Genomic DNA, 14372 nt, shown 5'->3' on the forward strand with positions numbered 1-14372 from the left:
TCTGAGTCCAAATTTAATTCTGTCTCTGTTTGATTCATTGCTTCTTGTCTTGTTTAATAGATGTCATCAATGTTTGAACCTGACACTATACCACCTCTGAAAAGTACCAGTCCTCCAAACCCCCTGTGGTGGTCACTTCGTGACAGCATGTTCGGCGGCACATAATCACAGAATACTTACAAACAGACAGAGTGTGTAGACAGAAAAGTTAGAACAGACACATTTTGGCTTAAAAACTAACAATAAAGAGGAAGTTCTAACAATGAAACGCCCGCAGGCAGTGTTACAGCGACTTCTAGATCACTTATCCTCGACTCCATGGCAACGAATAAAGTACGTTTCTTCCAAGTATACTTCACTACACATAGTAGCACACTGGCATCAAAATGTAAACAAACGCCATTGTTGGATCTACACCTGACATCCACTGTAATAATATCAAGTACAGGCATGTGTCGAGTCGATACTACTATGATTAAGTCAATATTTTGGAGCATCACAACATCTTTTGTCTTTTTTAAATGTATATTAAGTTTATAAACTCAGGAAATATGTCCCTGGATACATGAGGACTTGACCAATGTACAAACCCTGTTTCCATATGAGTTGGGAAATTGTGTTAGATGTAAATATAAACAGAATACAATGATTTGCAAATCCTTTTCAAGCCATATTCAGTTGAATATGCTACAAAGACAACATATTTGATGTTCAAACTCATAAACTTTTTTTTGTTGTTGCAAATAATCATTAACTTTAGAATTTGATGCCAGCAACACGTGACAAAGAAGTTGGGAAAGGTGGCGATAAATATTGATATAGTTGAGGAATGCTCATCAAACACTTATTGGGAACATCCCACAGGTGTGCAGGCTAATTGGGAACAGGTGGGTGCCATGATTGGGTATAAAAACAGCTTCCCAAAAAATGCTCAGTCTTTCACAAGAAAGGATGGGGCGAGGTACACCACTTTGTCCACAACTGTGTGAGCAAATAGTCAAACCGTTTAAAGGGGAAAATTATCACAATTTCAAAAGGGTTGAAAACAATAAAAATCAGCTCCCGGTGGCTTGTTCTATTTTTTGAAGGTTTTTTCAAAATTTTACCGGTCCTGGAATATCCCTAAAAAAAAGCTTTAAAGTGCTTGATTTTCGCTATTTGCGAAGACACTGGCCATTTCCCTGTGACGTCATACAGTGCTGCCAATGTAAACAAACAATGGGAATAGCACAGCAAGATATAGCGACATTAGCTCGGATTCAAACTCGGATTTCAGCAGCTTAAGCGATTCAACAGATTACGCATGTATTGAAACAGATGGTTGGAGTATGAAAGTATTGAAGAAGAAACTGAAGCTATTGAGCGAATAGCTATTGACGCTATTCATAGCCATAGCATGGCCGAATAGCTGCGTTAGCATCGCCGGTAAAATGTGCAGACCAAACGATCAGGACTTCGGCATCTTGTGACACTGGAGCAACTTAAATCCTTCGATTGGTAAGTGTTTGTTTCGCATTAAATGTGGGTGGAAGGAAACGTAATATAGTTGCAAATGCATCTGCAGGTTATCCATACATCTCTGTACCATGTCTGCTTTAGCACCGCCGGTAAATAGCATGTTAGCGTCGATTAGCGTAGCATGTTAGCATCGATTAGCTGGCAGTCACGCCGCGACCAAATATGTCTGATTAACACATAAGTCAAAAACAACAAAACTTACCTTTGTGATTTCGTTGACTTTATCGTTGCAAATGCATCTGCAGGTTATCCATACATCTCTGTGCCATGTCTGTTATCGCCGGTAAAATGTGGAGACACTCCAGCACATTCAATGGGGGTCTGGCGGCAGACACTTTGGCATCTTCGGGCCAGTGGTGCAACTTGAATCCCTCCCTAAATAGTCGAAGAAACGGAAAATAACAGAGCTGAGACCCAATGTTTGCAATGTTTTGAAAATGAAAATGGCGGTTGTATTACCTCGGAGGCGTCACGTTCTGACGTCGTCACCACATGAGTGATAAACAGAAAGGCGTTTAATTCGCCAAAATTCGCCCATTTAGAGTTCGAGAATCGGTTAAAAAAATTTATGGTCCTTTTTCTGCACCATCAAGGTATATATTGACGCTTACATAGGTCTGCTGATAATGTTCCCCTTTAAGAACAATGTTTCTCAAAGTGCAATTGCAAGACATTTAGGGATTTCAACATCTACGCTCCATAATATCATCAAAAGGTTCAGAGAATCTGGAGAAATCACTCCACGCAAGCGGCCTTGCTTGGAACCAACATTGAATGACCATGACCTTCGATCCCTCAGACGGCACTGTATCAAAAACTGACATCAATCTCTAAAGGATATCACCACATGGGCTCAGGAACACTTCAGAAAACCACTGTCACTAAATACAGTTCGTCGCTACATCTGTAAGTGCAAGTTAAAGCTCTACTATGCAAAGCCAAAGCCATTTATCAACAACATCCAGAAACGTCGCCGGCTTCTCTGTTGAAAAGTGGAAAAGTGGCACCTCTAACACTTTACTGTGCTCTAATATGGGATTTTCCACACCAACAAAAAAATGTGTGCAGATTTGGAACATGTTTTTTTTTTTTTTAGATTCAGGCAATCCATAATAAAATAGCTGCATGCCACTTAAAGTCTCCAGGTTGCTACTTTATGCAGCACTAGTGATGGAAAAACGTGTAGCGTGCTGTTCCTTTTTTTTTCCTCCATGATGTAGCTGTCTCATTACTGCATGCAAAGGTTAAATAAAACCTCGCCTGCTCAGCTCCTTCGCTGCACACGTTTTTTTTGTTTTTTTTTCAAACTCCCAGCAGACTCGGCACGACACTCCAGCTCTGTTTCTAGATCACATTGTTTCTAGAACATCACATTGTTTCTAGAACACATTGCCAAGCCACGTGAGTCAAGTGGTTTTACCTTCTTTTTATTTTTTATTATTAATGCCCAACAAACAACACGCACAACATATTCAGTTTGAAAAAGCAAATACTTTGTTTTCATTCAAAATTGAAACATTTAGAAAAAAAGCGGCCGTGTTACAAGAAACGCTTCAGACAAATATCTTACATTCAATATGAAACTCAAGTCGTACAATAACACTTGAATACAGAAAAGGAAGGTGCCTGATCGACACGAAACATTTACCAAACAAAAGGGGGGGGAAAACATGGAGAAAAACTCTATAAAGTAAAAAAAAAACACTGTTACTGACGACAGCAAAAGCAATGAGCGCATTTCTAAAAAATATAATAATCCACATTTTTTTAGTACGTCCAAATACTGCACACTTTTAATCCTTTAAGAACGTAAGTGCATTAAAAAGTGGAATTAGTCAAATCTAAAACAGACATCTTTAGTTAAATATACATTCTTGACTCACAGTTCAACAAAATATTACCAACAACACCCGGTCTCAAGGAAACTACAAACATGAATCAACACTGTACCTCAAAAGTCAGCATCTTTGGAGTTTCAGGGGGGTCCAAAGGAGGGATGGGGGGGCTTTTGTGGCCCGCAGCTTGTTGTTTATTGGCTCCTATCACATACCACAAATAATCTAAGTTCCATCCGTCCATCCATTTTCTACTGCGTTGCCGGGAGGAGTTATGGGTTGATACTTATAAATGATAAACGGGTTGTACTTGTATAGCGCTTTTCTACCTTCAAGGTACTCAAAGCACTTTGACACTACTTCCACATTTACCCATTCACACACACATTCACACACTGATGGAGGGAGCTGCCATGCAAGGCGCTAACCAGCACCCATCAGGAGCAAGGGTGAAGTGTCTTGTTCAAGGACACAACAGACGTGACGAGGTTGGTACTTATCCGCGCTGCACTCTGGCGGTTGTGACTTGCAAAAGACAAACGAGAAGAAAAGTAGCAAAATGCAACCTTTCTTGTCTGAAGTGATGGTTGTATTTCATCTTTGAACTGATACGGTACCAATTCCTTGTTCCTGGGAAGTGATACCAGTACTCAAAATTACCATGAATTGATTAACGTGAAACCCAAGTTGAAAAACTTATTGGAGTGTTACCATTTAGTGGTCAATTGTACGGAATATGTACTGTACTGTGCAATCTACTAATAAAAGTATCAATCAATCAATCAAACCAATTTTCTGTAATATGGTGTGTTAATAAATTATAATTTGATCTTTTAAACATGAGCTGATAAAGATAACGATGCGGTCCGTTTTTTATATCTTGTAATTCCGCACACTTCTGAGTCTCATTTGCAAGTATAAGGGAATAAGAGGTAGAAAATGGATGGATGGATGGATATAGCAGAGGTGGGATCATTAATGGCCACCTCACGCGTGATCGATTCAATTACGATTCTTGGGGTGACGATTCAATTCAGAATCGATTTTCGATCAATATGATTCTTAATTGAAAATTAATTCTCGCAATGTATTATTTGTTAGAGTAATTCTAATGAAACTTCTTCAACACAGGAAAAAATAAAGTTTATGAGTTTGAACATCAAATATGTTGTCTTTGTAGCATATTCAACTGAATATGGCTTGAAAAGGATTTGCAAATCATTGTATTCTGTTTATATTTACATCTAACACAATTTCCCAACTCATATGGAAACGGGGTTTATATAATAATAGTGGTTAAAATAATACTCTCGTGTCGAGGGCCGTGCAACGCTGCTGGCATTGCGTGACGTCGACGTGGTTGCTTAAGGCTGACTGGTATAACAATGATCAATGATTGATTTTATCACCTGGTACTCTAAATTAACCTTCACACCCGTGATGACAAGATAAGATGAATAAAGTTGTGATTGCTCAAGAGTCCTTCACTCATTGCCAGTTTCGACGGCGCTTCATGTCGTTTATCAAACGGCCATATCAATGACGGCGGGAAATTAGAGCAAAAGGCATTAAGAAAAGAATCATTAATGTTATTTAAAGCAGCTCGGAGTAACTTTTCAAACTTGGTAAAATACTTTCCTAACTTTGGGGATGCTAGATGGACTTACAACTGGTTGAGAGACGCCGATGTCGTGGCCTGACGAGGTCTTTATCGCTCTCACTGGCGATCCGAGTCGATGCCAACGCCTTCGTACAAACGTTCCATTTGTACTGGAAGTCGGAATTTCAACTGGAACAGCCACTCGGGGTCAGATTTCCAACTCGGAAAGTGGGAGCGATCTCAACAACACCCGAGTTGGTTTCAAAGACGGCTGCTCTGAATGTAAACAATGTCCACTTCTATAATATCTCTCCATCCATCCATCCATCTTCTTCCGCTTATCCAAGGTCGGGTCGCGGGGACAGCAGCCTAAGCAGGGAAACCCAGACTTTCCTCTCCCCAGCCACTTGGTCCAGCTCTTGCCGGGGGATCCCGTGGCGTTCCCAGGCCAGCCGGGAGACATAGTCTTCCCAACATGTCCTGGGTCTTCCCCCCAGTCGGATGTGCCTGAAACACCTCCCTAGGGTGGCGTTCGGGTGGCATCCTGACCAGATGCCCGAACCACCTCATCTGGCTCCTCTCCATGTGGAGGAGCAGCAGCTTTACTTTGAGTTCCTCCCGGATGGCAGAGCTTCTCACCCTATCTCTAAGGGAGAGACCCGCCACACGGCGGAGGAAACTCATTTGGGCCGCTTGTACCCGTGATCTTATCCTTTCGGTCATGACCCAAAGCTCATGACCATAGGTGAGGATGGGAACGTAGATCGACCGGTAAATTGAGAGCTTTGCCTTCCGTCTCAGCTCCTTCTTCACCACAGCGTCCGCATTACTGAAGACGCCGCACCGATCCATTCTTTCCTCACTCATGAACAAGACTCCTAGGTACTTGAACTCCTCCACTTGGGACAGGCTTTCCTCCCCAACCCGGAGATGGCACTCCGCTATTTTCCGAGCGAGGACCGTGGACTCGGACTTTGAGATGCTGACTCTCCTCCCAGTCGGCTCACACTCGGCTGCGAACCGATCCAGTGAGAGCTGAAGATCTTGGCCAGATGAAGCCATCAGGACCACATCATCTGCAAAAAGAAGAGATCTACCGGTAATCTTGCAGCCACCAAACCGGAACCCCTCAACGCCTTGACTGCGCCTAGAAATTCTGTCCATAAAAGTTATGAACAGAATGGGTGACAAAGGGCAGCCTTGGCGGAGTCCAACCCTCACTGGACTTACTGCCGGCGATGCGGACCAAGCTCTGACACTGATCATACAGGGAGTGGACCGCCACAATCAGACAGTCCGATACCCCATACTCTCTGAGCACTCCCTTGGTCGAGGAAAAACTGCTTTTTGAATTTCTGACTCTCGCCAGTGGTGCTACTGTTTTGGAAACCCAGATTGTTTGACATCTGTAAGTCCAAAACTCACCTCTGCGACGGTACCACGGCTGTCCGTTGCTACATGCTAAGACCGTGACGCTAGCATGCTTAGCTACAGCGTGAAGGAGGCAGCTAACTGAATGTGCGAGCTACATTCATTCCCGCTAACTCAGCTAGCTCGCTAGTGGCTTCAACCGCCAAAAGAAAACCCCCAGACAGTGGTTTTGTGTCCAAGTGTGCTACTTGGTGGCTAACTGTGGTTTAGCCTGTAGCTAAATGTTGACACTTTGCTCATGAATGGTGCAAATCTGGAGTTCCTCTAAGCTGAAGAAGAAATCGTCATAACTGCCTTAGGAAGCTCACATTCAAAGGACCAATGGAGGGGCAGCAGTCTGGAACGGAGGACCTCGGACTGAAACCTCCGGGGGGGCGACGCTGCCTTCGAGTCCAGTAAGACTGTGCAGCTGGACGTGACGAAAGGACTAAGACATCAGACCCTTCTCCCTTCCTTTGCTGCGGGAAGGCGGAGTCTGCAGTATATAAATCGGTGAGTCAAAATAAAAATGGAAGGCTTCGCGAGGGCTTACGAAGCTGAAGAAGGATCCACCTTCAGGTCATTCTGAGACCGCTGGACCAAGGGTACCAAGACTATGTGTCGGAATATCTAAATTATCACAGAACTTTGTGTTTCAATGAGTTCCCGGCGAGCAGACCAAAGCTGTCTTTGATCTTACCAATCAATAGGCTTGTAAAACTCCACTGTGTAGGATGGGAAGCGACATGAAGGTGTCGGTTTCTTTGATGTATTGTAAGCCACAGGAGGATTTTGTCTTCAACCCAGATCTACAAAACGGAAAGGACGCAGGACCTGACCACACCCAAGGCACCTTTTCTTTGAACTGTTTTGTGACCAAAAGCGACGGCTGTTCATGACCCCCCTTCCTTTAGAAACACCTGTTGCCATGTGATCAGGGGAAGTCCAAATAAAAGAGGAGGCGTACAATCTTTCGTTAAGAGCGTGGTGGGACACTGTACTAGGGTACAGGTCTACGCATGGTGGGACACTGTACAAGGGTACAGGTCTACGCATGGTGGGACACTGTACAAGGGTACAGGTCTACGCATGGTGGGACACTGTACAAGGGTACAGGTCTACGCATGGTGGGACACTGTACAAGGGTACAGGTCTAAGCATGGTGGGACACTGTACAAGGGTACAGGTTTCTCCCCCATTGAGCCAAATTTAATTATGTCTCTGTTTAATTCCTTGCTTCTTTGTCTGTTTAATAGATGTCATCAGTGTTCGAACCTGACACTCTGTCTCTGTTGGGTGGATCCAAGATGGACATCGGCATGATGTTTTTATGACTTCAATGAGAAGAAAAGCATCCGTGGGAAAAACAATCCAAAACAGATAAACGCTCCCGGAGGGTCACGAGAGCTGCCAGGGCGGGTTGAAGAACTTGATGGCGTGGCTTTTGATCCACTTGGCGAACACGGTCTTCTCCGTGATGAAGCGGTGCCCGCCGTAGGGGGCGCTCTCGTGAAGGAGGTACTCGGCGCACTCGTCCCTGCTGCCCGCCTCGTAGTAGTGGTAGGGGACCTTGCGATAGCCTTCCGTCCTGGAGAAAGGACAGACAAGACGTTTAACGCTAGGTCCGTAGGCGCTGGTTTAAGATCCCATGGCAATGTTTCCCATACCACAAATAAAACATTTGGAGGAGTGTTTTGCGTTGAAAAAATGAGGAGGCACACATCATTAAAAAACGAAACTCAGTTGACAGTAAAAAGTTGTTGGATATGACTTTAAAACATAAGCATGCATCAGTATAGCTCTTGTCTCAAAGTAGGTGTACTGTCACCACCTGTCACATCACAGCCTGACTTACTTTGAGTTTATTGCTGTTTTTGTGTGTTTAGTGTTTTAGTTCTTGTCTTGCGCTACTTTTTAATGGCTTTTTTTTCTTTTTGTGGTATTTTCCTGTCGCAGTTTCATGTCTTCCTTTGAGCGATATTTCCCGCATCTACTTTATTTTAGCAATCAAGACGGTGTCAGTTGTTTTCATTCTTCATTGTAGGGACATTGTTGATTGTCATGTCATGTTCGGATGTAAGTCTTTGCTGTCGTCCAGCATTCTGTTTTTGTTTGCTTTGTAGCTGTAACGACTTGGACTTAGGGGTGGATTGTTTTCCCGAGGTGCAAAGCAAGGCGTGAAGGTAAAGACATTTTTTTTTTTAACACCTACAGGAACAAACAAAAGGCGCTCTCAGCAGAGGTACAAAAACTTAAGTATGAAACAAAACTATCGCAAAGGCAAAACAATGAACATAAAACAAAACACTTGCACAATGGCATGAATAAAAAAAACTTACTTGGAAAGGGACAATGGGCATGGGTCATTTGGCATGGATGTGGAGTGTGTGATCGAGGGTGATAGATGGTGATGTTGCCTGGCTGACTACCTTGCAACTGTGGCTTAAATAATACTGTGGTGATTAGTGAAAACAGGTGCGTGACATGGGGACAAAGTGAAAACTAATGGGTTGCTCTGGTGACAAAACAAACAAAAGTGCGCAAAGAGTCCAAAAACAAAACCGAACATGACTAAAACAAAACATGATCACACAGACATGACAGTTTTAGTTTCGTTCTGCATAGCCTTCCCTAAGCTTTTGGTTTAAGCATTAGACACCTTTTTACCTGCAAACTGCCTCCCGCTGTTTGGGACATCCACAAAGCCATTAGGTACCGGCTGCCACCTACTGATATGGAAGAGTATTACACGCTCTAGACAGCACCGACACTCAACAACAACACATCATTTGCAGACTATAATTACTGCTTTGCAAAAATATTTTCAACCCAAATACGTGAAATTAGATAATCTCCCACGGCACACCAGACTGTGGTTGAAAAACACTGATTTGGAGAACAAAAAGTCAATATTATGTTACACAGTTTGGTGAGTATATGGTATAAGTAAGTGGAAATGCGTTTCATTTGTTAAATGTTTGTACAAGTTTAAAACGATTTCATTTGATTCTCATTTTCGTTAGCCTGTCAATGGGATTCGTTATTGTATGTTAGCATTAAGCTAGTAGCATAAGGGCCAACCTCTATCCTGTGAACTTTTAACCTAACTTTATTGTGGATTTAACATGATTCCATGACTCGTTATCGTTGTTTATTTTATGATGCCTTCATTTTGCAAGGAAAGGAAAGCTCGGTACTAAAGAACAAGTATCAAACTCAAGACCCGGGGGCCAGTTCTTGCCCGCCACATAATTCTATGTGGCCCGCGAAAGCCTGGAAAAAATGGGTTTCAATAAAATACTTTTTTTTTATATCTCTTTTTACTAAATGCATTCGTTCTTTCAATCTTGACAATAAACATGGATATTTTAAACTTTAATATTATCTGATCATGCCAATTATATTAATGTATGCTGTATTGCAAAAATGTTTTTGTGAGATTAAAATAAGTTAAATATCTGCTTGTCACCTTTATTTATGATTTTAAAGCAACTTATACATACAAAAAATAATTAAATGCATATAGATTTTGATTAATCATCATTAATCACATGTTATAACCCACATTCATAATGTGAATTAATTTTTTAAAATCCCTCTGAAAGCAGCCGTTACCACGATGTGGCGCTCAATGAAAATGAGTTTGACACCCCTGTACTAAAAAGGTCCCAGGTCATTGCATATGTGCTACAAACGTAGCACCATACTTGCCAACCCTCCCGATTTTCCCGGGAGACTCCCGAATTTCAGTGCCCCTTCCGAAAATCTCCTGGGGCAAACATTCTCCCGATTTCCGCCCAGACAACAGTATTGGGGGTGTGGTGTGCCGGCCTAGTCCCATAATATCTACGGCATTTTACACACACAAATAAATGCAAGCATACTTGGTCAACAGCCATACAGGTCACACTGAGGGTGGCCGTATAAACAACTTTAACAGTTACAAAAAATGCGCCACACTGTGAACCCACACCAAACAAGAATGACGAACACATTTCGGGAGAACATCCGCACTGTAACACAACATAAACACAACAAAACAACACCAAACAAGAATGACAAACACGACAGAACAAATGCCCAGAACCCCTTGCAGCACTAACTCTTCCGGGAAGCTACAATATACCCCCACCCACCTCAACCTCCTCATGCTCTCTCAGGGAGAGCATGTTCCAAATTCCAAGCTGCTGTTTTGAGGCATGTTAAAAAAAAATAATGCACTTTGTGACTTCAATAATAAATATGGCAGTGCCATGTTGGCATTTTTTTCCATAACTTGAGTTGATTTATTTTGGAAAACCTTGTTACATTGTTTAATGCATCCAGCGGGACATCACAACAAAATGAGGCATAATAATGTGTTAATTCCACGACTGTATATATCAGTATCGGCAATTAACAGTTGGACAAAAAAAAGCCATTATCGGACATTTCTAGTATTCATGCTTACATATTTATGCTTATCCATGCTTATGTATTCATATGAACGTATTTATGTTTATATATTCTGTCATGATCCGTTACCCCCCCAGTGATGTTGACTGTGGAACTCCTGAATAAATAGAGGGACGCGGGAGCTGAACCTTAGAGCGTAGGGCGAGACTGTGACTAAGTGTTCAGCTCTATTCATTCTCCTCATGAGCTAAATTGAACTCTGTCTCTGTATGGTTCCTTGCTTCTTGTCTGATTAGTAGATGTCATCATCTTTTGAACTAAATAGAGGGACGCGAGAGCTGAACCTTAGAGCGTAGAGTGAGACTGTGACTAAGTGTTCAGCTCTATTCATTCTCCTCATGAGCTAAATTGAACTCTGTCTCAGCATGGTTCCTTGCTTCTTGTCTGATTAGTAGATGTCATCATCGTTTGAACTAAATAGAGGGACGCGAGAGCTGAACCTTAGAGCGTAGGGCGAGACTGTGACTAAGTGTTCAGCTCTATTCATTCTCCTCATGAGCTAAATTGAACTCTGTCTCTGCGTGGTTCCTTGCTTCTTGTCTGATTAGTAGATGTCATCATCGTTTGAACTAAATAGAGGGACGCGAGAGCTGAACCTTAGAGCGTAGGGCGAGACTGTGACTAAGTGTTCAGCTCTATTCATTCTCCTCATGAGCTAAATTGAACTCTGTCTCTGCGTGGTTCCTTGCTTCTTGTCTGATTAGTAGATGTCATCATCGTTTGAACTAAATAGAGGGACGCGAGAGCTGAACCTTAGAGCGTAGGGCGAGACTGTGACTAAGTGTTCAGCTCTATTCATTCTCCTCATGAGCTAAATTGAACTCTGTCTCTGCATGGTTCCTTGCTTCTTGTCTGATTAGTAGATGTCATCATCGTTAGAATCTGACAGTAACACAACATAAATACAACAGCACAAATACCCAGAACCCCTTGCAGCACTAACTCTTCCGGGATGTTACAATATACACTCCCCTCTAGCAACAGACCATGCCCCACCCACCCCCAGCTCCCGAATTCAGAGGTCTCAAGGTTGGCAAGTATGTGTAGCACTCTCTTTTCTTTCTGCCCTCAGTGTCCTCTTGAATAAAATGTGTCGAAACGGTTGTATGCCATACAGGTCACACTGAGGGACGCGAGAGCTGAACCTTAGAGCGTAGGGCGAGACTGTGACTAAGTGTTCAGCTCTATTCATTCTCCTCATGAGCTAAATTGAACTCTGTCTCTGCATGGTTCCTTGCTTCTTGTCTGATTAGTAGATGTCGTCATCGTTAGAACCGGACAGTAACACAACATAAATACAACAGCACAAATACCCAGAACCCCTTGCAGCACTAACTCTTCCGGGATGTTACAATATACACTCCCCTCTACCAACAGACCATGCCCCACCCAACCCCAGCTACCAAATTCAGAGGTCTCAAGGTTGGCAAGTATGCGTAGCACTCTCTTTTCTTTCTGCCCTCAGTGTCCTCTTGAATAAAATGTGTCGTAACGGTTGTATGCCATACAGGTCACACTGAGGGTGGCCGTTTAAATAACTTTAACATTGTTACAAATATCCGCCACACTGTGAACCCACACCAAACAAGAATGACAAACACAACAGAACAAATACCCAGGACCCCTTGCAGCACTAACTCTTCCGCTGACATCATTGTATGCGGTTGTTGGCATACAATGATGTCAGATTCTACTTTGAAGTGGGAAAACAACCCGCCTAAAGTGGGTATTGTTCGGTTTCAGCGGGAAAAGGCAGAGTAGTTTTATTTGGAAAGTGGGCGGAGCCTTACTTGCAGTAGGTGTCGTTGATCATGCCGTAGACGTGGATCTCTTTGCACATGTCCATGGCCAGGATGAGCGTGAACCAGCCGGTGCTGAGGTACGAGCCCGACTGGATCCTGCACACACACACAAAAAACACACTTTGTTATTTTACTCGACTCGACAGCCTCTTTGCACAACACAATCAACAGCAAACACGTTATAATGAAGGCATTATTTTAGTTTGTTTATGTGACTGCTGATGTACAGTTTTGGTGACCTTAGTCAGAGACAAAACATTAGAAACTGCTGCAGCAAAAAAGTGACACCAGGGACTTCTGGGACGAAGCAAACCCCAAAAGCCTGAGGACCCACGGAGCACAATCACCTATTTATTTTTTTTATTGTGGCTCCTGCAAGGACCACGGAGCAACTGCAATTTATTTTTTAATGACGCGAATGAGCAATGAGGCCGAATAAGCTTGCTGGAGCGTCTCTTCATTCTACCAGAGGGCGATAAGAAGCACCATCATGCAGCAGACAATATGTTCAACTGCTGCTTCTTTCTTCACAGGCTGAGCCAATTCCAAAAAGCTGATGTGGAGGAAGCAAGAAGGAAGGGGAGATTTTGGCCACCTGCCTTTATTCACATATGAACTTTTGAAGTGGCATCCCATGCAATTGTCCAAAATGTTTTGGTATCCTGGAGCATTCAAAGTTCCTTTCGCTGGAACTAAGGGGCCAAGCCCAACTCCGGGAAAAACAACCCCACACCATAATTCCTCCTCCAGCAAATTTCACACTCGGCACAATGGGGTCCGAAATGTAGCGTTAATTTGGCAACCTCCAAACCCAGACGGGTCCTTTAGATTGCCGGATGGAAAAGCGTAACTCATCACTCCAGAGAAGGCTGTTACGGCTCGGACTCCTGCCCACGCCGCTCATCCGTCTGTGCGCTCCTCGGGACACGCCCACGACCGCGTATATCCAAGGACGCGCCGTGCGCGTCTCCGCCCTGCAGCAGTCACTAGGTGCAATAATTTTCCAGCAATCAACACACCTGTCCTTGATGAGCAAATCGATCTGCCTTCTTAAGCCTGGACAACCTGCCATCGCTCGCCGGAGTATAGTCTTCTGTACCTGTCGCTCCCCGTGTTCTCCTTTGATTCCCTGTTGTTCCCCCGGAATGCCCTTTTGGATGCCGAACAAGAATGCGGCAAAAGCGTTGTTACAAAAAGTAGCACCTACTGCTAATGATCATTTGAAAAGTATCCCGCTAGAGAATGAAGAGTGTTTGAAACTCTGCATGTCAACATCTCCGGCCGGTGCCACACCAACAAAATGCCGAAGCAACCCCTTCCACATCAACATCGTATGAAAAAAATAGTCAACAACACAAGGAGATAACGTCCGCAGGAACCTACCACAAAGCGAAGGACATACACTGTTTGATTTCCTATTGTTACGGCTTGGACTCCTGCCAACACCGCTCATCAGTCTGTGCGCTCCTCGGGACACGCCCACGACCGCGTATATCCAAGGACGCGCCATGCGCGTCTCCGCCCTGCAGCACCCACTAGGTGCAATAATTTTCCAAGCAATCAACACACCTGTCCTTGATGAGCAGATCGATCTGCCTTCTTAAGCCTGGACAACCTGCCATCGCTCGCCGGAGTATAGTCTTCTGTACCTGTCGCTCCCCGTGTTCTCCTTTGATTCCCTGTTGTTTCCCCGGAATGCCCTTTTGGATGTCGAACAAGAATGCGGCAAAAGCGTTGTTACAAAAAGTAGCA

At 43.5% G+C, this 14372-nt stretch overlaps 1 protein-coding gene across 3 annotated transcripts in view; it reads right to left on the reverse strand.

The window, feature by feature from the left end:
* Positions 1 to 2924: 2924 nt before the first annotated feature.
* st6galnac3 (ST6 (alpha-N-acetyl-neuraminyl-2,3-beta-galactosyl-1,3)-N-acetylgalactosaminide alpha-2,6-sialyltransferase 3) overlaps positions 2925 to 14372 on the reverse strand; it is a 62454-nt gene continuing 51006 nt past the window's right edge. For all 3 annotated transcript variants that reach the window (XM_061919665.1, XM_061919664.1, XM_061919663.1), the window contains 2 exons: positions 12609 to 12716; positions 2925 to 7951 (listed from right to left, as the gene is read on the reverse strand). In XM_061919665.1, the coding sequence (XP_061775649.1) occupies positions 7762 to 7951; positions 12609 to 12716 (298 nt within the window). In that variant the 3' untranslated portion in view covers positions 2925 to 7761. The remainder of the gene's footprint in view (positions 7952 to 12608; positions 12717 to 14372) is intronic.

This window comes from Nerophis ophidion, linkage group LG14, assembly GCF_033978795.1.
Source record: "Nerophis ophidion isolate RoL-2023_Sa linkage group LG14, RoL_Noph_v1.0, whole genome shotgun sequence".
Taxonomy (NCBI): Eukaryota; Metazoa; Chordata; class Actinopteri; order Syngnathiformes; family Syngnathidae; genus Nerophis; species Nerophis ophidion.